The sequence below is a fragment of the Heptranchias perlo genome, chromosome 29 (genome assembly GCF_035084215.1).
Source record: "Heptranchias perlo isolate sHepPer1 chromosome 29, sHepPer1.hap1, whole genome shotgun sequence".
NCBI classification, from domain to species: domain Eukaryota; kingdom Metazoa; phylum Chordata; class Chondrichthyes; order Hexanchiformes; family Hexanchidae; genus Heptranchias; species Heptranchias perlo.
The window spans coordinates 35,232,747-35,255,363 of record NC_090353.1 but is presented as its reverse complement, the minus strand read 5'-3'; the positions used below and the strand labels follow the sequence as shown (position 1 = coordinate 35,255,363).

At 49.3% G+C, this 22,617-nt stretch overlaps 1 protein-coding gene across 1 annotated transcript; it reads right to left on the bottom strand.

The window, feature by feature from the left end:
* Positions 1 to 456: 456 nt before the first annotated feature.
* Positions 457 to 22,614, bottom strand: tmem161a (transmembrane protein 161A). The gene is made up of 12 exons (XM_067968495.1): positions 22,515 to 22,614; positions 20,986 to 21,089; positions 19,027 to 19,107; positions 15,482 to 15,579; positions 14,901 to 15,057; positions 12,829 to 12,980; positions 10,905 to 10,968; positions 9,548 to 9,691; positions 8,620 to 8,733; positions 7,050 to 7,224; positions 5,111 to 5,207; positions 457 to 4,253 (listed from the first exon to the last, which is right to left on the bottom strand). Exons 1-12 carry the CDS (start codon positions 22,515 to 22,517, stop codon positions 3,976 to 3,978), a joined length of 1,467 nt encoding a protein of 488 aa, XP_067824596.1. The 5' UTR covers positions 22,518 to 22,614; the 3' UTR covers positions 457 to 3,975.
* Positions 22,615 to 22,617: the final 3 nt, after the last annotated feature.

Sequence of the window (22,617 nt, the reverse complement as noted above, 5' to 3'; positions counted from 1 at the left end):
CTTATACTCTGCATTTCAATTAGGGAGAGGAGGAGGAGGAAGAGAGGGAGGAGGAGGGAGGCAGTGGGAGGGGGGGAGGAGGGAGGCAGTGGGGGAGGGAGGCAGTGGGAGGGGAGGGGGAGGAGGGAGGCAGTGGGAGGGGGGGGGGAGGAGGGAGGTAGTGGGAGGGGGGGGGAGGAGGGAGGTAGTGGGAGGGGGGGGGGAGGAGGGAGGTAGTGGGAGGGGGGGGGGAGCAGGGAGGCAGTGGGAGGGGGGGGGAGGAGGGAGGCAGTGGGAGGGGGGGGGGAGGAGGGAGGCAGTGGGAGGGGGGGGGGAGGAGGGAGGCAGTGGGAGGGGGGGGGGAGGAGGGAGGCAGTGGGAGGGGGGGGGGAGGAGGGAGGCAGTGGGAGGGGGGGGGAGGAGGGAGGCAGTGGGAGGGGGGGGGGAGGAGTGAGGCAGTGGGAGGGGGGGGGGAGGAGGGAGGCAGTGGGAGGGGGGGGAGGAGGGAGGCAGTGGGAGGGGGGGGAGGAGGGAGGCAGTGGGAGGGGGGGGGGGGAGGAGGGAGGCAGTGGGAGGGGGGGGGGGAGGAGGGAGGCAGTGGGAGGGGGGGGGGAGGAGGGAGGCAGTGGGAGGGGGGAGGGAGGAGGGAGGCAGTGGGAGGGGGGGGGAGGAGGGAGGCAGTGGGAGGGGGGGGAGGAGGGAGGCAGTGGGAGGGGGGGGGGGAGGAGGGAGGCAGTGGGAGGGGGGGGGGGGGAGGAGGGAGGCAGTGGGAGGGGGGGGGAGGAGGGAGGCAGTGGGAGGGAGGGGCAAGGATTGGGAGGTGGGGAAGAGCGAGTGCCATCTCCCCCTGCTGACTAAATGGGTAAATACGTTGCTGCTGAAGTGGGAAATCCTCGGTCGATCCCTGGTCTGTGTTGAGTCGGCTGCTTGGCCGCAGTGGTTTTGCTTTCGATCGGCCTCGGCAGCCCTGGGCTGGGAGAGTGAGAAGGGGATCCTGTTTGCTCCTGATCCAATAAACACTCCTGGAGAGCTCGTGTGTGTGTGTGGGTGGGGAGTGAATACCGGGCGTAGGTGGGATCGGACTCAAATGCGATCCTACACTGGAAAGGTTTGCCTACACACGGGCTGAGCTCACACCAGCTTGGGGAGATATCAGGGGGCACTGGGCACCCACAGGAGCCTCTGCCCGAGCATGTTCAGCACAGAACAGGGTGGGAAGCCTGTGATCCAGGTCTCCCCCCACCCCCCCTCCCCCCCCAGAAACATTAATTCACTGGGTCCTACGAGACCTCTTTTTTTCTAAAGCACCAAATCCTATCAGAAAAAGAATATATTAAAAAGTCAGTGTTTAATTTTTACCTTTAAAAAAAAAGGGGCCTTGGTTTGCACAGTGGGTCAGACACTGGCTTTTCACATTTGTCATCAGCTGATGCATGAGACGTGAATGAGTTTAGGTCGTCTCAATCCAGACCCTAGTTCAGGTACATTGATAGGACAGTGTAGAGGGAGCTTTACTCTGTATCTAACCCATGCTGTACCTGCCCTGGGAGTGTTTGATGGGACAGTGTGGAGGGAGCTTTACTCTGTATCTAACCCGTGCTGTACCTGCCCTGGGAGTGTTTGATGGGACAGTGTAGAGGGAGCTTTACTCTGTATCTAACCCGTGCTGGACCTGCCCTGGGAGTTTTGATGGGACAGTGTGGAGGGAGCTTTACTCTGTATCTAACCCGTGCTGTACCTGCCCTGGGAGTGTTTGATGGGACAGTGTAGAGGGAGCTTTACTCTGTATCTAACCCGTGCTGGACCTGCCCTGGGAGTGCTCGATGCTGACACCGGATGCCTGTAATGGGAATGGTTCCATTTCCCAGTACCAACATCCTTCTCCATGGCAAGTAGAAAAAACAATAATTAGTACAGCAGGTTATAAGTTCTACATTAAGAGGCCATTGTTTGTAACAGCTTGTGTAAATACATTCAGGAAATTATTTATCTTGTACTGTAAGACAGATAGCAATTCATTTTGTCCTAACGCTCTATCTATGTTCGCACAGGCACTTATATATACACAGGTCAATTTAAAAAATGTTTTAAAATCAGTCACATGATCAATTATCTCGCACTTGCTTGCATCGCAAAGGCTGCTAATTTGCACTTGTCGATGTCACCCTTTCAACGGGAAGAGGCAGCTTCTCGAGGTGGGTCATTGGTTATACAGGAGGTTACGCCCCCCCCTCCAACCACTTCCGTGGCACATATAGCGAGAGCCGCTCTCCGTCGTCAGGTCTCCGTGATGAGTCTTTGTAACGAAGCCGACGCCCGCTCACGCTCCAACTCCATTTTCGCCCTCGCGCTTCACGTGAGGCCGAGGCGGGTTTGAGGGAATTCGAGCAAACGGGCTGGAAATCCCCCCTCCCCTGGTGCGCAATTGGCGACTCCCGGTGTTTGCCCAAAATTCCTCTCAGACGGAGTGATTTTCATGCAATGTCTTCGAGCGTTCGTCACCAAGAACCGGACGGCGAGATTTCAAACCCCCCCCCCACCCCCAAATCAAAGATGACGTGGGGCTGAAATTGCTGGGACCACATTCCCCCACAGAACTGCATTGGGGCCGGGGGAGGAAAAAAAAAAAGAGGGAAAGGGGAGACTTCGGGCCACCAATCCCTGAGCGTATTGACCCCGTCCCAAACCCTAGGGTTACTGTAATATTGAGGGGGTGGGGCAGCTGTCGAGGCATGGAAGTAATGCCGGGAACTCGGAGCGGAGCCCCGGGGAATTTCTGAGGTCCCAGAACTGAAGCTGAAGATTAAAAGGTTATTCAGAAAACTTCTCCCTGCAGTCAAATCAAGGCTGGTGTTTACGAGATGATTGAGGGACAATGGGACGGATGAGCTTTTGCTCTTTGAGGTGGGGAGCTGGGCGGGATTCCTGGGGTGACTCAAAGGTGCCTGCGGATGTGGGGGCAGGGAAGGGCCCCTCCCTCAACTTGCATTCTGGACACACCTGAATTGGTTGGGTGAGGGGAGGGGGTGGAAGCTGGGTAGATCACGCGGACTGCAGCGGTTCATGGCGGCGGCTCACCGCCACCTTCTCAAGGGGCAATTAGGGACGGGCAATAAATGCCGGCCTTGCCAGCGATGCCCACATCCCGAAAATGAATTTAAAAAAAAATTTGGGCTCCCCTCTGAATTCCAGTCCGAGCTGCACCCTCACCCACTCCAGGGGTTTCAGCTCCTCTGTGCTGTTGTTTTATTTTGGGGAGGAGTGGGGGGGGCTGTTTAAATATCCCTTTACTGACTCTGTGACAGCTGTGTGCGAAAAAATTTGGACTTATCAAAAGTGAGAGGCGTGGAGCGATTATAAGCTTCCGTAATAAAAGCAACCAAGGTCATCGGTGAACATTAAATAAAAACGTCCCCGTTTCCAGACACAGGACGGCAAAGCCACAGTGATTCAGTAACAAAGCAATGCCAATAGTCTCCTGCAGCTTTCCCCCGCCCCAAATCTGGCCAGAGTACAGTTCTACAGGCACGGGTACCGACGAGCCGTCTGGTGCCTTGCCCCGAGCGCCCATTCTCTCTGTGCGAGCCTGGACCGCAAACGGGTTATTTTTTTTTTAAAAACAGGCTGTCCAACCTTGGGAGGCATTCGCGGCCGAGCTCGATCCAGTCCTCGCATTCCGTGGAGCGTCAGTGGATAGCAGCTGATTTGTACCCACTGCAGCCAAAGCTGGGCGCAGCCAGCCAGCACCTGCGGAACTGTTCTCCAATGAGAGTAAGCACCTTCCGGGGGGAGGGGGGACAAGGTGGAGAAATTCAAGGACGGGGGGCAGGGGGGGGTGAATGATTTTAAAAATGTAAACAAAAAAAATTCTCTCGGACTCACAATCGTCCGCTAATTCTCCAACGTGGTGGAAAAGACGACACTTCCCGTGCGTCGCTACACACTCCGCCCACCACCCCCCCAGGATGCTGCCCTCTCACCCCCACCCCACTTTCTTTACGAGGCCATCAGGTACTGATGGAAGTAAAGGCCGAACAGGTTCGTCACCACCTGACAGGCCGCGATCCACCAGGTCAGGAAGGAGAAGAGCCCCCGGTAAAAGAGGGGCGTGAAAACGCTACGGAGCGCGCTCAGGGCCGCCGTGATGTGAGAGACGGCCGCTTGATAATCTTCCTCCTCCTCGGCCTCGGGGGCTGGGCCGGAGGAGGTCGGACTAACGTCCAGCGCTGGCGAAAACGCAGGAGGTTCCGGGTAAAAGCCCCAGGAGTAGTCTCCTAAATAAAAAAAAAATACACAAGGTGAAGACAAAATGTTAACGTTCAAGCTTCGGGTGTGTGAATTCACTCCAGCAAATAACGTTTCTTCAAAGTCTGGGCAGTCTGCCGACTTGCCCAGTTTTTGCGATCAGTTAAGTTATTAAAAAAAAGCTACTTATACCCCCATACCTCCACAATCTTATTTTTGCTTTACCATCATCCTGTACTTGCTGGAGTACAGTTCCACTGGCTCCAAGTGCCTGCCTCTACCTATCTCCAGTGGGCATTCTCCACGTGTGAACATGGACCGGCCATTTGACCATGGGTCCCACCTAAATTGTTTGTTTAGAACCCCACCGCGTTCCCGGGATAGAGCAGTACCCTGGGGGGTAGCGACATACTACACTACGGAGAGAGGGGAGCGGTCACAGGCGTGCGCCCGCAATCCCTCTCCCCGTCCCGCTGTTCCCAGCTGCAGGTGTGTGTTAATGAGACGGTGACCAAAGGAGCCACAGGAAAGGAGAGGGACAGAGCGGGGCGGGGCAGGGAGGGGAATCAGCAACGTGTGCTCGGCAAGGTGGAAAAGGAAGGACCAATAAAAAACACAGCGGGGCAGGGTGGGAGAAGATAAAATACGTCATAAAAAGAGAAACATCCATAAAACACATCCGTTTACATGGATGATATCGGGACTGAGAGGTTATACTTATCAGGAATGATTGAACAGGCGAGCACTCTTTTCACTAGAAAAGAGAAGGCTGAGGGATGACCTGATAGAGGTCTTTAAGATTATGAAAGGGTTTGATAGGGTAGATAAATAAATTAATAATATAAACAATTAATAAAAATGTCTGTCATTAAATTCAGTTACTTACCCAACACTTTAAGCAGAAGGGTGGAGTGCAGGATAAGGATTATGGGGCCCAGGTACTGCACAGTGACCACACACAGATAGCAGAACACTCGAGAAATCTGCAGCAGGAGTGGTTAAAAAACATTCCTTCAGTCATTGGCGACAGAGGTTCAAACTGCTCACCAAGAAACGCAACTGTTTATAAACTACACGCAGGAGTGGATCACAGGAGACTGTCAGAACTCACCTGGGATCCAGGCTCTGGTCACAATCCCAAGAGTCACTGCAGTCTGAGGCCCTCGAATAACAGTCACCCCACACAATCCGTTATTCTATATATAAACCCCCCCCGAACCCCTCGATTAGATTCCAGTCTGTAACTCACTCCCGGATATCTGTTATTCTATATATAAACCCCCCCCGAACCCCTCGATTAGATTCCAGTCTGTAACTCACTCCCGGATATCTGTTATCCTATATATAAATCCCCCGAACCCCTCGATTAGATTTCAGCCTGTAACTCACTCCCGGGTAAACGAGAAAGGAAACTGCTAATTCTAATGTACAGAAGACACCTTCTAATTAACTTTCGGAGTCAGAATTTATTTTAATAAAAAAGCACAAAGAGGAATGTCATTCTGCCTCTAACTGATCCAGCATATAAACCACCGGAACCCCTCGATTAGATTCCAGACTACAACTCACTCCTGTATTATATATGTTATTATATATAGATGCTAGTCGATTTTCCGTGGCATCGCACACCAGGAATCAAGGCCAACCGTAGTCTTCAGGTGAAGCAGGATTAGGGGGCAGGGGATAATTGGACCAGGGCACATTTATAGTTAAATAGCAAAACTTACAGCAATATGGGAAGCAGAGTTGTTTGGAGCTTAGGAGTTTCTTGAAGTACAGGCTGAGGAACTGGGAGACAGAAAACTGAGGTGCAACAGCACCACCACTGGGCAGGAGGGTGTAATTACAGCGTGACGTTGACATAGGAAGTGTGTATTATAAATAAGGACACAGGAACTCAGAATGGAAAAAGTTGGCAAAAAGTGTGACAACAGGAAGTAAGGTTTTATAGACAGGAAGTGTGCGCAGATGGAAGATTTTAAATATATTACAGATGTGCGTTACCAGGCCCATCCCTTTGAAGCCACAATGTGCAATTGCTATACCTTCCTGGATCAGTTAGAGGCTAATTGTTAGTAAGCAGTTCCTGAGGTCACAGAGGTCAGATTGACTTTCATTTTTATATACTTTTCTTTAAAATTAAAAGAAACTCTACTCTGCCAGAGAGAGAATGCAGCGAAGGTTCACCAGACTGATTCCTGGGATGGCAGGACTGTAGTATGAGGAGAGATTGGGTCGACTCGGCCTGAATTCACTCGAGTTTGGAAGAATGAGAGGGGATCTCATTGAAACATATAAAATTCTGACAGGGCTAGACAGATTGGATGCAGGGAGGATGTTTCCCCTGGCTGGGGGGGTCCAGAATGAGGGGTCACAGTCTCAGGATACGGGGTAGGACATTCAGGACTGAGATGAGGAGAAATTTCTTCACTCAGAGGGTGGTGAACCTGTGGAATTCTCTACCACAGAAGGCTGTGGAGGCCAAGTCACTGAATACATTTAAGAAGGAGCTAGATAGATTTCTAGACACAAAAGGCATCAAGGGGTATGGGGAGAGAGCAGGAATATGGTATTGAGATAGAGGATCAGCCATGATCATATTGAATGGCGGAGTAGGCTCGAGGGGCCGAATGGCCTACTCCTGCTCCTATTTTCTATGTTTCTATGACTCCAAAGGTCAATTAGAAGATATCTCCTGTACATTAATTATTCCTTTATCATAATATCAATATATATTTCTTTCCCCCAGGGCTATCTAGTATCCTATATATAGGGTCGCACAGGACTAGCTGGTCCTTCTCCTTCCCTGAATTCCGTCAGTGTACCTTCCGCTGGATTTCAATCATGGTGATGTTTCCCGCCTCCTTCTTCATTAGGTCCACCCATTTGTCGGCCAGGTTCAGGTACGCCTGCAAGTGGTAGCGGGTCATCGCCAGGCGCAGGGCGCAGAGGGTGACGATCGTCCACAGGCGCACGGTGTTATACGTTGTGTCAGACATCCTTCAGGACAAGGCAAAAAAGGAAGCACAAAGTCAGACCTTTATATTGTTATATTATTCCTTCTATTCCCTTGAATATAGAAGATTAAGGGGTGATCTAATCGAAGTGTTTAAGATGATCAAAGGATTTGATGGGGTAGATGGAGAGAAACTATTTCCTCTGGATGGGGGGAGTCCAGAACAAGGGGGCAGAACCTTAAAATTAGAGCTGGGCCGTTCAGAGGTGATGTCAGGAACACTTCTTCACACAAAGGGGAGTGGAAATCTGGAACGCCCTCCCCCAGGAGGGTGTTGAGGCTGAGGGTCAATTGAAAATTTCAAAAATGAGATTGATATAGATTTTTGTTAGGCAAGAGTATTAAAGGTTACAGAACCAAGGCGGGTAAATGGAGTTAATAAACAGGTCAGCCAGGATCTAACTGAATGGCGGAACAGGCTCGAGGGGCTGAATGGTCTCCTCCTGTTCCTATAACTAAGGCTCCAACAAAAACTACAATTAGCCTGGGGGTTGGGGAGGGGAGGGGATGGAGGGGGGTGGGGGTAGAATTGTTCGGTCGCTATGGATAACTTATCATAAACGTGTAAACCAAAATGAGGAAATCTTCGCGAATGGATTCCCAATGGCACAACAACAACAACAACTTGCATTTATATAGCGCCTTTAACGGAGTAAAACTTCCCAAGGTGCTTCACAGGAGTGTTATCAGGCAAAAAAAAAATTGACATTCAACGTAGCACTTGTTCACCCTCTGCTTAATTCAAGAGATGCTGTCTTGCTGCAGGCCCCACTCCATCTGGATGTTGACGCCCTCGAAGGTTTGTTATTGTTCTGGCCACAGACTATAGGGAACATTCAGCGAGGCTCCTCTTCCAACAAGACGGGGAGCACAGGTCAGAGATCGAGCTCCAACACTGGACATCCATTAGGGTTGCCAACCCTCCAGGACTGTCCTGGAGTCTCCAGGACTGGAAGATTAATCTCCAGGACACTGGAGATTATTTATAAAAATATCGGAGATGGGGTGGGGGGAGTCTGTTGGACTGGCAGTCGAGATTAATCCAATCGAATAACAAAATGTGTTTGCTTTCCAATTGGCCGTGGGAAGCCAGCGGTGCCCGGAGGATGGACCTATGGCGGAGGGGGGGCGGTTCGAGGCAGGAGGTCAGGTGATGAAACCTCCAGGAATACACCCCACCAGAGTTGGCAACCCTAAAAAACACCCACACCAGCGCTCCTGCCTGACGAAGTTCAGCACCGGGACTGAATCTGCCCTGGTATTCCTTTCCCCCACCTCTGATGTCCCCTCCAACAAGCGGCTGAAACTGTTCTCGCGTGAAGGAGTGGAGAGGGGACAGAAAATTTCCGAACGATATTTAAGGTGCGAGGGGTACTCACAGCTGTAGCTTCTCTTTTCCGAGTGGAGTGCTGATCACAAAGTCTCTGGCGATCGGTTTCACCCAGAGCAACAACACGACGACGGGCGACAGAAAGTTGGCGTGCAACAGGATCCTGGGGGAAGGGCAGGAAAAGACCGTGTGAGGAACATCTCACTGCGACTACCACACAACGTAACACAATAAAACTGTCCCAAGACCAGCGGCATCGGGGAAAAACAAATGCCGAGCCAAAGATTTGGTGAGAAGTAACCAAAGACTCGGTCAAAGAGTTAGGCTTTAACAAGAACTTGCATTCGTACAATGTCTAACAAAATTTGACACCAAGCCACGTAAGGAGATATTAGGACAGGTGGCCAAAAGCTTGGTTTTAAGAAGCGTCTTAAAAAGGAGGAGAGAGAGGCGGAGAGCTTTAGGAAGGGAATTCCAGAGCTTAAGGCCCAGGCAGCTAAAGGCACGGTAAATAAATGACCAGTTAATTTGTTTTTGTGGTGTTGATTGGGGGATGAACGTTGACCAGGACGCCGGGGGAATTCCCCTGCTTTTCTTCAAATGGTGCTACGGGATCTTTTCTGACACCTGAACAGGGAGATTTGGGCCTCGATTTAACATTTCACCTGATAGACGGCACCTCTGGCAATGCAGCACTCCCTCGGTACTGCACTGATGTGACGGCCAAGTCCTGGAGCGGGGATTGAACCCACCACCTTCCGACTTGGAAGTGAGAGTGCTGCCACTGAGTCAAGCTGGCTTAGACTGGATAGACTGGAACTGGGCTGTGGACGGGATGGACTCGATGGGTCAAATGGCCTTTTGCTGCTCCATGCTTTAATATGTTCTCTCATTAGCCGCTCCCTACAACCGCCACATTGGTTCTTTAAAGCACCGCACCATTATTTAGCCCCCGAAGCCCCACCTGTATTACTTACTGTATCAGAGGCTTGTCTGCAGTCAACTTAAGAGCATCTAAATGAGTCTGTGCCAATCGGAGGCCCGGGAATGTTAAACACGCACCAATAAACGAGGAAAGTCCAACTAACGAGAGCTTAAAGATCAGTCTGGCGATCGATAACCTGGAACAGAAGGAATGCACATCATCCCGTGTCAGAGATGGATAGATCACCGTAAACAAACTGGAAACGGGGGTGGGGGAAAAGTGTTGGGAGAGCAGGAACAGTCCGGGCTCTCTCCCAAAGTGCAGGATTGAAAATGCTCATCAGTTTCAGGCTCCAGGTCAGAACAACCAGGGTTAAGTGACTGGCATTCTCCTTTTATTAATAATAATAAAGGATTGATTTGCATCTGTGTGACATCTAGAATATGACATCTGAAGTGTACACCAATTATGTCCAATCACACCTCGTTACAGACAGGAAAAAAAATGTTTCAAAAAAGAAAAAGAAAACGAGTCATTGATCCGAAGCCTGAAACTTACGAGCAGTTACAACTGCCCTCCGACTGACCTCAGTGGTATGGGAGTAGGTACATGTCCCTGGATTTGTCCATTAGGAGCAATGGCCTTAAAGGGATAGGTCAGGCTAATAGCAAAGCATCCTCCAGAACCCCAAAATACATGTGAGCAATGCCACGGGAGCCACACTAGTGCTACAAATCATCTTAAAACGTCTGAAAGCATTTCCATCAATTCATTATTTTGAAGTGTAGTCACTGTTGTAATGTAGGAAACCTGGCAGCCAAATTTCACACAGCAAGATCCCACAAACAGCAATGAGATAACGACCAGATAATCTGTTTTAGTGATGTTCATTGAGGGATAAATATTGGTTAGGACACCGGGGAGAACATCCTTTTTCACTCTGTAATGGCACACTTCCGAGGGAGCTCGGCTACGGGAGAATGCAACTTGAAATTCGTGTCCTCAAATGTTGACTTAACACCCAAAAAATATCGGATTTCTACCTCAAAGAGTCAGAATTAAAAGGGACGTTTCAGTAAATTAATGCCAGTAAGATTGTGTGCTTAGAAATCCCTGTTTTTTGAATAAGTGCCACGGGATCTTTCACGTCCACCTGAGGGGGCAGACGGGGCCTCCGTTTAACATCTCATCCGAAAGACAACACCCCCGACAGTACAGCACTCCCTCAGTACCGCATCGGGAGTGTCAGCCTGGATTATGTGCTCGAGTTTCTGGAGTGGGGACTCGAGCCCACGACCGTCTGACGCGGAGGAGAGAGTGCTGCCCACTGAGCACGGCCGACAGAGAAATTCAAAGAGAAAGATTTGTAATGGCAAAACCTGACATTAAATAAAAGAAACAGCACTCACGGCCAGATGTCCACCCCTTGTTGCTTGAGGAAGACCCCCACGTTGTCATACAAATTGGCAAAACCTGTGTAGGGAATAAGAAGCGGATAGAGGTCGTCAGAGTTTGGAGAGCCCTGTTCTACTTTCACAGTGTATTGGCTCCCTGTGGTAAATGCACTGCCCACTGTGGTACTGAATCATACAGACCAGGAAGGCTCCAGGTTCCATCCTTGGGATGGGCTGAGTTGGTGATCTCAGTCATGGTGGCGATACAATTGACCTCAATGCCACTGGTGTTGAAAAGGAGGAATCAAAAAGCCAGAGTTTCTGCTCCCGATCACTATCATGTGCATGGAGCTCGGAAGAGGGCAGGATTAGGCTTAATGTGATGTCCCTCATGGTCAAATAGCCTGATGACACACACTGTCTAGACTTGGGCCAAGTAGCTGGTGTTAACGGAATCACGGGAACCCAGCCTGGATGGATGGGACAAAAGTCTCCACTCTCCGCTGGGTCCAGTGTGAGTTTTTGGGGGGTGGGGGGAGCATCTCCACCCAGTTTCTAGTGGAAACAAGTCTACAGAAATCCCTGTTTTTTGAAAAAGTGCCATGGGATCTGAACTCTACTCATTAGAGTTCAGAAGAATGAGAGGCGATCTTACTGAAACATATAAGATTGTGAAGGGGCTTGATCGGGTGGATGCGGTAAGGATGTTCCCAAGGATGGGTGAAACTAGAACTAGGGGGCATAATCTTAGAATAAGGGACTGCTCTTTCAAAACTGAGATGAGGAGAAACTTCTTCACTCAGAGGGTAGTCGGTCTGTGGAATTTGCTGCCCCAGGAAGCTGTGGAAGCTACATCATTAAATAAATTTAAAACAGAAATAGACAGTTTCCTAGAAGTAAAGGGAATTAGGGGTTACGGGGAGCGGGCAGGAAATTGGACATGAATTTAGATTTGAGGTTAGGATCAGATCAGCCATGATCTTATTGAATGGCGGAGCAGGCTCGAGGGGCCGATTGGCCTACTCCTGCTCCTATTTCTTATGATCTTACGTACAGCACAAAGGTAGGCACAAACTGGAAAACAACGTCAATCTAACGTGGAGACGGCCAGTGCAGGAAATGGAAAATGCCAATTGAGGCAAATTGGAGCAGAGGAGGGAAGCTTCACTCTGCAATTGCCTTTCAAAAAAAAACATTGTTTTGTCCTTCAGGTGTGAGCGATACTGGCAAGACCCCAACCATTGCCCATTGCTAGTTCTGCTGAGAGGGTGGGGATGGCCTTCTGATTCGTAGTCACTGCTTGTGCAATTGAGTGGCTTGCTAGGCCACTTCAGAGGGCAATAAGAGTTGACCACATAGTGTGGGACTGCCGTCACTTGTAGGCCGGACTGGATTGCCTTCCCTGAAGGACATTAGCGTTAAGATAATCTGCCAGATTTATTAAATTAATTTCCATGACTTGCCAAAGGCAGATCTGAACCTCTAGCCCAGCACCATAATTCCTAAACTACCATACTCTTTAAAAATTCATTCTCGGGATGTGGGCATTGCTGGCAAACTCTGCATTTACTGCCCATCCCTAGTTATCCCTCGAGAAGGTGGTGGTGAGCCGCCTTCTTGAACCGCTGCAGTCCGTGTGGTGAAGGTTCTCCCACAGTGCTGTTGGGGAGGGAGTTCCAGGATTTTGACCCAGTGATGATGAAGGAACAGCTGATATATGTCCAAGGCAGGATGGTGTGTGACTTGGAGGTGATGGTGTCCCATACACCTGCTGCCTTTGTCCTTGTAGGTGGTGGAGGTGACTGGTTTGGGAAGTACTGTTTTGTACTTGACCTGGGAGCACTCAACGAGAACCCAACCACAAACCCATTTGCCCGTACAGTACTTGCATCCCTTAGCTGGACGAATACAAGTTTAAAAACTCCCGAGCGACTCACACCTGGATCGAGGCCAAACTCCAGATAATCCTCTCGCACAACCAGGACCAACATAGCAATGAGGAGGAAGAGAAATGCGAAGGTCAGGCAGACGGAGCGTTCACCTCCTTCCTCTGTCTTGAAGTAATGGGCCATCAGGGAGAAGAGAACTTTACTGCATGGATAGTGTCAAGGCAAGCAAGAGGTTTTTGCAGAAACAACGATGGAAACACAGCCCGATTTGTGGGCCGCAGTGGCAGAGTTTGAGGCCGCTCCACTCAAACATTTCGTCGAGGGCCACACAGCCCCATTCCAACATCCTGCACCGGGAGGAACGTCTGACGTGGGTCAGGGCCCATATTTCAATTCCCACGCTCTTCATTTCAATAAGTGGGCGGTAAACATAGGAGCAGGAGGAGGCCATTCACCCCCTCCAGCCTGTTCCGCCATTCAATCAGGTCATGACTGATCTGTACCTTAACCCCACATGCCCGGCCTTGCTCCCTCTGCTTTGATAACCTTTCCCAACAAAAATCTATCGAACTCAGTCATAAAAATTTCATTTGAACCCCCAGCAGCCACAGCCTTTTGGGGGAAAGAGAGCTCCAGATTTCCCCTTGCGTGAAAAAGTGCTTCCTGATTTCACTCCTGAACGGCCTGGCTCCAATTTTAAGATTGTGCCCCCCTTGTTCTGGGGAAATAGTTTCTCCGTATGAAATCCCTCGATCATTTTAACTCCCCTCTCGACCTTCTAAACTCAAGGGAATCCAAGCCAGGTTTGTGCAACCTGTCGTCGTAATTTAACCCTTTAAACCCTGGTATCATTCCGGTGAATTTGCGCTGTAACCTTTTGCTTTCTCCCACGGGAAGGCAAGACAGAAGCAACGGGATGGAATCTTGGCCCTAGCAAGATCGCGCGACTGGGCAGAGCAGCCGTGCCTGGAGGCCCAGAGACTCGTGGAGGCAGCAGACAGCCACAGGGTGTTTGGGAGGGGGGGTGGGGGAGATAAGGGAGGAAAGTGGGCCACAAATAGCTTTTGGGCCGTATTACGAACACTGCTCAAACACCAAGAACTGGGGTCAGTCGGGACTTTGTTTCACACCATCTTCAAATTGCTGAGCAAAGAGGGGACCTTCACGAGGTGGAGGGGGAAGATGGTGGTTTCTGGCTTGCATGCCAGAAATTGCCGCCCTGTAAAATTCGAACGCTTTCCTTTTCCCGCCCATACCCCGGTCGCCGCCAGCCAATGGCAGAGCATAGGAGCCGTGACCTCTCACAGCTGGACACACAGATGTGGGTGCAACACCAGTGTGGGGGAGCGAGGGGAGGGGCCTGACCTGACTCAGTAGGTTGTCCTTGTTGACTGTTTTTTGTCATTTAACAGCGGTCAGTGAGTGTGGCCAGTTTGTTTATCCCCGCTAATTACGTGAAGAGGAAGATTAGCAGGGCTGTAAACTCTTCAATTCATTACAGTCAGCTCTCCACGGGGGACAACATCATTAACCACTTTTACAGCTGGTCAGAGATTCATTGGTTAACTAGTGAATTAAAACATTTCAACTGACTGAAAGGGACAGAGTCTCTCTCTCTCCTCGATGTAAAACGCCAATAAATTTTATGGACTTATCACTGAAGGTATCGTCTCTATAAAATCGTGAATCTTTTCACCTGCACATCAATAACTTTTAACACACAACAAGCCTACTTTAATGCTACAGTTCTGTTAAAGCAACAACCAGGCTTTAAAGTAGGCCTGTTCAAAATTGGTCTTGCTTTTCAAGAAACTCTCTTGCTCTTCTTCGAAACAGTGGCTGTAGGATCTTTTACATGAACCCAAGAGGGCAGATGGGGCCTCGGTTTAACGTTTCATTGGAAAGACGGCACCTCCGACAGTGCAGCACTCCCTCAGTACTGCGCTGGGAGTAATTGGCCTGGATTACGTGCTCAGGTTTCCGGAGTGGGGCTAGAAACCCACAACCTTTTGCTACCCACTGAGCCACGGCTGACACTAATTGAGAAGTCAGTGCCCCCCACCCCATTGCTGGTTTTGTTTGATGTGAACGGTCTCAGGTACCCGGCGGGGTGTAAGGATACATTCCAAAGGCCAAGGTGAGCAGGCACCACAGCACGCCAACGTTCACCTCCCCCTGTATGTCGAACAGGCTGTAGTAGATCTCTGTGAACACGTAAACTAAGGTTGCATACAAGACAAAATCCACCAGCCACTGGTAGTCCAGGAAGTAGCGCAGGACTAAACAAAGAGAGAAAAAGGCAAAAAAAAAGGATGTTAACCTGGGCACTATTTTACAAATGCAGAGAAATTACAACATGTTCGGCCCAAGTTGGTGTTTACCCTCCACACGGGCATTAATCCCAATCCCATGTGCTCAACCTGTTTCCATATCCCTTTATCCCCCTTTCATCAACCACCTGTCTAACCTACTCTTAAATGTTGACATGGCGTCTGCATCAACAACTTGCATTTATAAAGCGCCTTTAACATCCCAAAGCACTTCACAGGAGCGATTATCAAACAAAATTTGATCAAAGAGGTAGGTTTTAAAGGAGGGGGATGAACGTCGCCTGTTACACAATTAGCCCCACCTAAATCTCAAAGCCAGACTGAGCACCAACTACTGTAATTGTGATATCGCGGGTCACCGCGTGCTCCTTACCCAGCGCATCCAGCGGGGTGATCGGCTTTGCTTCCAGGTACAGGTTGATGTCCTTGGGTACCGTCTCTGGCTTGTTCTCCGTGACGCCATTTTGCCTCCTGCCAGCGAAAGACAAGGAAGTGAGGCAGGAAAACGAATCGGATTAAACCACGTCTTACTCTGCCCTTTCTCTCCAACCAGTAGCTACCACCTCCTGGCTCTGACTGTTCCACTCTCAGTCCTTCCTTCTTGACCTCTCTGTTCTCGGACGGAACTCCCACATCTCCTGCACAACTAAAGATGTCTCCAAGAAACTTGGTTCCCTCCTACTTGTCTGACAACTTTCCTTCAGCAGCTACTAACTCTCGATAAAGCCCAAGTCTGTCCAAGGCCATATCTGAGGTGGTCCATCTAGCACCTCTCACACATTCTTGGACATGATATTGGATCCTGGGCTTTACTAATAGAGGCATAGAGTACAAAAGCAAGGAAGTTATGCTAAAACTTTCTAAAAACACTGGTTAGGCCTCAGCTGGAGTATGGTGTTCAATTCTGGGCACCGCACTTTAGGAAGGATGTCAAGGCCTTAGAGAGGGTGCAGAGGAGATTTACTAGAATGGTACCAGGGATGAGGGACTTCACTTATGTGGAGAGACTGGAGAATCTGGGGTTGTTCTCCTGAGAGCAGAGACGGTTAAGAGGAGATTTGATTGAGGTGTTCAAAATCATGAACGGTTTTGATAGAGTCAATGAGAAGAAACTGTTTCCAGTGGTAGAAGGGTCGGTAACCAGAGGACCAGATGATCTAGTTGCTGGTTTTGGTTGAGAGATGGAAGTTGACCAGGACACAGATTTAAGGTAGCAAAAGAACCAGGGGGGAGATGAGGAAACATTTCGTTTTTAGACAGCGAGTTGTAAAGGTCTGGAACGCACTGCCTGAAAGGGCGGTGGAAGCAGATTCAATCTTAACTTTCAAAAGGGAATTGGATAAATACTCGAAGGGGAAAAAATGTACAGGGCCACAGGGAAAGAGCAGGGGAGTGGGACTAATTGGACAGCTCTTTCAAAGAGCCGGCACAGGCACGATGGGCCGAACGGCCCCCTTCTGTGATGTAACATACTATGATATAGGCAGAAGCTTGTCTGAACGCTGGCCCTTCCTTTTCTTTCTCCCTACTTTCATGTCTCTCCCTTCGCCATGAATACTACTGCAGCAAACTTTTCTCTCGTCCTGTCTAACCTCCAAGTCTCTCCTGCTCTTTTCAACCTCAGTGCATTATGGAGCTCGGGCCTTCACCTTAGCTTCTCAACTAAAAAAAAATTGTGGAATCTTATTTGCTGTGTAAAGGTTTAGCCCCTGCTGAAAATGATCACTGTGAATCTTTGATGCTTTTCGATCTTTGAGTCCCCTTTTGTCCTCCGCTGGAACCATTCCATGGGGGGAATTAAAAATTTATTTAAACTCATCCTCAGGAGCACTGCTCGGCTTTTTTTTTTTTTTTTTGAGGGTCTTTCCCTTTAAATTGTCCTCGCCCCAATATTCTCCTTGCGCCATATATCACCTACAGCAAGGCCCACTTTTGCACTGATGTCCACCACTGGGGGTTTTCCCTCGCCTCGTATCTGGCTCAGGATTACTACAAAGGCGCTATATAAATGCAACTTGTTGTTGTTGTGTCTGTTGTAGGCTAATTGATGAGAGATTGATTGCTGTGATTAGTCAACAACTCCATTATCATTGTATCGTGTGACTACCAGGATGGTAGAAGGCGAACCAGATGGACCTTGGCATTTTTTCCATCTAGTGATTCAAACGTTCCTATCTCATTGTCCGAGCAAGTCACTAGGATGCTCACAAGCGAGGCCACAGAACCACACTCTCTTAAAATGCTAGCTCAGCTCCATTGGAGTCAGAAACCTCACTCCAGGACTCGTAACCTAGGCTGACACACTGAGGGAATGTTGCATTGTCAGAGGTGCTGTCCTTCAGACGAGATGTTAAGCTGAGGCACTGTTTGCCTGCTCTGGTGGTTCATATAAAGATCTGATGGACCCTATTTGACGAAGAGCAGGGGGGGCGTCCTGATCAACAACCTTCTCTCAACCAAAACTGGCAACTAGATTACCCGTTCATTCTCTCATTGCTGTTTGTGGGAGCTTGCTGTGCACCAATTGGCTGCCGCGTTTCCTACATTGCAACAGTTTTACTTCAACAATAACAACAACTACTTGCATTTATATAGTGCCTTTAATGTAGTAAAACATCCCCAGGTGCTTCACAGGAGCGTTAAACAAAATTAAATATGAGCCACATAAGGAGGTATTAGGACAGGTGACCAAAAGCTTGGTCAAAGAGGTAAGTTTTAAGGAGCGTCTTAAAGGAGAGAGAGGTAGAGAGCCAGAGAGGTTTAGGGAGGGAATTCCAGAGCTTAGAGCCTAGGCAGCTGAAGGCACGGCTGCCGTTGGTGGAGCGATTAAAATCAGGGATGCGGAACAGGCCAGAATTGGAGGAGCGCAGAGACTTGAAGGGCTGGAGGAGGTTACAGAGAAAAGGAGGGACGAGGCCATGGAGGGATTTGAAAACAAGGATGAAGATTTTTAAATTCGAGGCATTCCCTGACCGGGAGCCAATGGAGGTCAGCGAGCACAGGGGTGCTGGGTGAGTGGGACTTGGTGCGAGTTAGGATACGGGGCAGCAGAGTTTTGGATGAGCTCAAGTTTATGGAGGGTAGAAGATGTAAGACCAGCCAGGAGAGCATTGGAATAGTTGAGTCTAGAGGTAACAAAGGCATGGATGAGAGTTTCAGCAGCAGATGAGCTGAGACAGGGGTGGAGACAGGCGATGTTATGGAAGTAGGCGGTCTAGGTGATGGAGCGGATATGTGGTCGGATAAAATAATTTGTTGTAGGTTACCTGATTTGGGATGTTTCTGAGAGAAATAATACGGTTCCACACAAGAATGAACTTGCATTTATATATTGCATTATTATCACGTCCTCAGGATGGCCCAAAGCAACTTACAGCCAATGAATTAACTTTGAAGTGCCGTCACTGTCGTTTTGTAGGCAAATACAGAAGCTAATCTGTACACAAGATCCCACAAACAGCAATGAGATAAATGAGCAGATGATGTGCTTTGGTGGTGTTGACAGAGAGAGTAATATTGGCCGGGACATCAGAAGACTCCCTGCCCTTCCTCGAATCGTGCCGCGGGATCTTTTACGTCCACCCGAGAGGGCAGATGGAGCCTCGGTTTAACGTCTTATCCGAAATACGGCACCTCCGACAGCGCAGCACTCCCCCAGTACTGCACTGGAGTGTATGCGCTCAAGTCTCGGGCGTAGGTCTTGAACCCACTACCTTCTAACTCAGGAGGAGAGTGCGCTATCAACTGAGCCAAGCCAACATTAGCAATTTCTTTATTTTTGTCTTTCCCCTCGAGGAAACGGTCAATCAGACCTCGGTGAATTCTTGCTCCACTACGCAGTGATGTATATGCCAGCGACTGAGGAAAAAGTAAAGACAAATCTATTCTGAAAAAGGGAACATTCTGAGATTCACCAACCTGTCTCTCTTCACTTTCGGTTTCTGTTTTCCTGACAGGGCTCGAAGTTCTTCATCCGACGGGTGTCTGTATCGGAAAAGGCTGCCAAGAAAGTGGAACGCACAGTTAACAGAACTCTCACATTGCTACTGGGTAAACGAGGCCATAAAAGTTTTGAATTTATAAACGAAACAGGCACTAGTTTCCGGAAAAGGATGTTTATTTTTTGTTTTGTACCTCAGCGTCAGCAAGGACACAGGTACCAGCGCAGGGCGAGATACAGGGCAGAACTCCTCTGAAGAAAAAGGCAGAGGCCGGCCAAGCTCATTTAAACAAAAAATTGATTCTCTGAATATTGGCGTCGCTGGCGAGGCCGGCATTTATTGCCCATCCCTAATTGCCCTTGAGAAGGTGGTGGTGAGCCGCCTTCTTGAACCGCTGCAGTCCGTGTGGTGACGGTTCTCCCACAGTGCTGTTAGGAAGGGAGTTCCAGGATTTTGACCCAGCGACGATGAAGGAACGCCGATATATTTCCAAGTCGGGATGGTGTGTGACTTGGAGGGGAACGTGCAGGTGGTGTTGTTCCCATGTGCCTGCTGCTCTTGCCCTTCTAGGTGGCAGAGGTCGTGGGTATGGGAGGTGCTGTCGAAAAAGCTTTGGCGAGTTGCTGCAGTGCATCCTGTGGATGGTACACACTGCAGCCACTGTGCGCCGGTGGTGAAGGGAGTGAATGTTTAGGGTGGTGGATGGGGTGCCAATCAAGCGGGCTGCTTTGTCCTGGATGTTGTCGAGCTTCTTGAGTGTTGTTGGAGCTGCACTCATCCAGGCAAGTGAAGAGTATTCCATCACACTCCTGACTTGTGCCTTGTAGATGTTGGAAAGGCTTTGGGGAGTCAGGAGGTGAGTCACTCGCCACAGAATACCCAGCCTCTGACCTGCTCTTGTAACCACAGTATTTATATGGCTGGTCCAGTTAAGTGAACCGCTGATAGTGGTTTGATGCAACCTCAGAGGGCAGATAAGAGTCAACCACATTGTGTGGGACTGGAGTGACATATCGACCCAGACCGGGCAAGGACGGCAGGTTTCCTTCCCTTAAAAGGACATTAGTGAACCAGTTGAGTTTTTAGGACAATCCGACAGCTTCATGTCACTTTTATTGGTAACAGCGTTTTATTTTCTTTTTTATTTAAAAACTGATTTCAAATTCTCAAACCGCCACGGTAGGATTTGAACTGCTCCCGAATATTAGTTCGGGCCTCTGGATTACTTGTCCAGTAACATAACCACTACACTACCGTACCCATTCGGCTCTTAGAGCCAGCAGAGAGAAGAAAGGGACTTTGATCCCGTGACGCAGGGCTGGATTCACCTCCAAAAAGGGGGGGGGGGGGGGGGGGGGGAAATGGAGGAAGAGAGAGAGAAAAACTAAGCTAAGTTACCCACTCCTGATCGGTATCCAGTGCCCCCACCCCACCCCTGGTGGACAGGATCAGGATCAGCTGTGCAGCCCACTGCAGTTGAACAACTTCCCGTCACTCAGCACATGAAGAACGGCAGTTTGATTGAGGTACCAGAGGGTTGCTGATACCAGTGGGACCTGTACCCCAGCAACAGTCAACGGCTTCAGGAGAGGAGAAGTAAAAATTGAAATGCCTCTTGTGCATCCCCGATTTTCATCACCACACCATTGGCGGCCGTGCCTTCAGCTGCCTAGGCCCTAAGCTCTGGAATTCCCTCCCTAAACCTCCCCGCCTCTCTCTCCTTCTTTAAGACGTTCCTTAAAACCTACCTCTTTGACCGAGCTTTTGGTCACCTGTCCTAATATCTCCTGATGTGGCTCAGTGTTAAATTTGTTTGATAATCGCTCCTGTGAAGCACTTTGGGACATTTTAATATGTTAAAGGCACTATATAAATGCAAGATTTAGTTGCTGTTGAAAACAAAATTAAAACAATTTAATAGATATAAATCTCTTACCTGCCATTACAGAGCAGCCAGCGTCCAATGGAGTAGTGAGGGGCCAATCTCTGCATGAGGGTCGCCATCAGCAGACTCACAACCAACTGAACTCCTATAACACCCTGATAGAACACAAAATAAATTTCATAAATATTAAAATACAGAAAGAACAGCAGAATTATCCTTCAGCTGGCATCCTTTTCTCTCACTGTAACTTTCTTTTTTGTTTTTTATACACCTCCTGTAAACCTTCCTCTCACCCTGCACGTTCTCCCTCTCTCTACGTCTTCACTGTGTTAAGATCAAGACTCAGTGCGCTGTCCCCGAAGCTAACTTATTCTTTCCCAGAACCTCAAAACTGCCTTACTTCCCTCATTCTTCCCTTCATCCCAGAATCTAGTGGGCCTAAAATAGGTGTCAGTCGTGGCTCAGTGGGTAGCACGCTCGCCTCTGACTCAGAAAGTTGTGGGTTCAAGTCCCACTCCAGAGACTTCAGCGCATAATCTAGGCTAACACTTCAGTACAGTACTTACAGATAAGACATTAAACCGACTGCCCTCTGAGGTGGACGTAAAATATTCCATGACACTATTTTGAAGAATAGTAGGGGAGTTCTCCCCAGTGTCCTGGGGGCCAACATTTATCACTCAACCAACATCACTATTAACAGATTATCTGGTCGTTATCTCATTGCTGTTTGCGGGACCTTGCTCTGCGCAACATTACAACAGAGACTACACTTCAAAAAATAATTCATTGGCTGTAAAGCACTTTGGGACATCCTGAGGTCGTGAAAGGCACTATATAAATGCAAGTTCTTTCTTTCACATTTGCCATTAATTAGTAAGTCTTTCCCACTAAACTTTTTTTTCAATCTTGGTGGTGTCCTGCACTGCATTACAGTCCTCAGATCTTCAGCCTGCTGGAAAGTGTATGCGTGCGTACCTCGGATGAGGAAAAGGTGTGGACTCAGCTGCAAGGCCCCACCCCATGGTTGAAGAGCCCACCAACACTCAAATGGAAGCCGGAGCACGGAGAAGTCCCAACTGTAGCGCCACTGACATATCACGATCGTTATGAAAACTGTGACCTGTCGATGCACAAACGTCCCTAGATGGGGCTGCAGCCCAGCGATGCCCCCGAATCTGGGCCATGCCCCTTTAACCGTATCATATAGCATCATAGGAGGTACAGCACAGGGAGAGGCCATTCGGCCCATCGTGCCTGTGCCAGCTCTTTGAAAGAGCTATCCAATTAATCCTCCCCCATAGCCCTGCAATCTTTTTCCCCCTCCTTTTGAAAGTTACATTGTAAATTGAAATTGAAAGCTTGCAGTAACTTGTGCAATGAGCCACCCCTGTCAATAGGACCAGGCGGTACTGAGGGCACTGGAATTTGCAGCTGTCCCATTGCAATGGGGCCCCATATTGACCCAAAGCTATTTTTAGTTGCAGCAACTATAATTGCCCGATTTAAAGCGTGCTTGTTTTTTTTCCCGCTGGGGTCGGACGCCCTCCCACTCACTGCCTCAGACACTCTCCACTTACCATCTCTCTCCGCTTAGTCTCACTTTAAACCCACTTCACCCTCCTTTTCCCCCCCCATTCACTGAAGCAGCCGCATTGACACCAGCTCGGGGTGGGGGCCTTT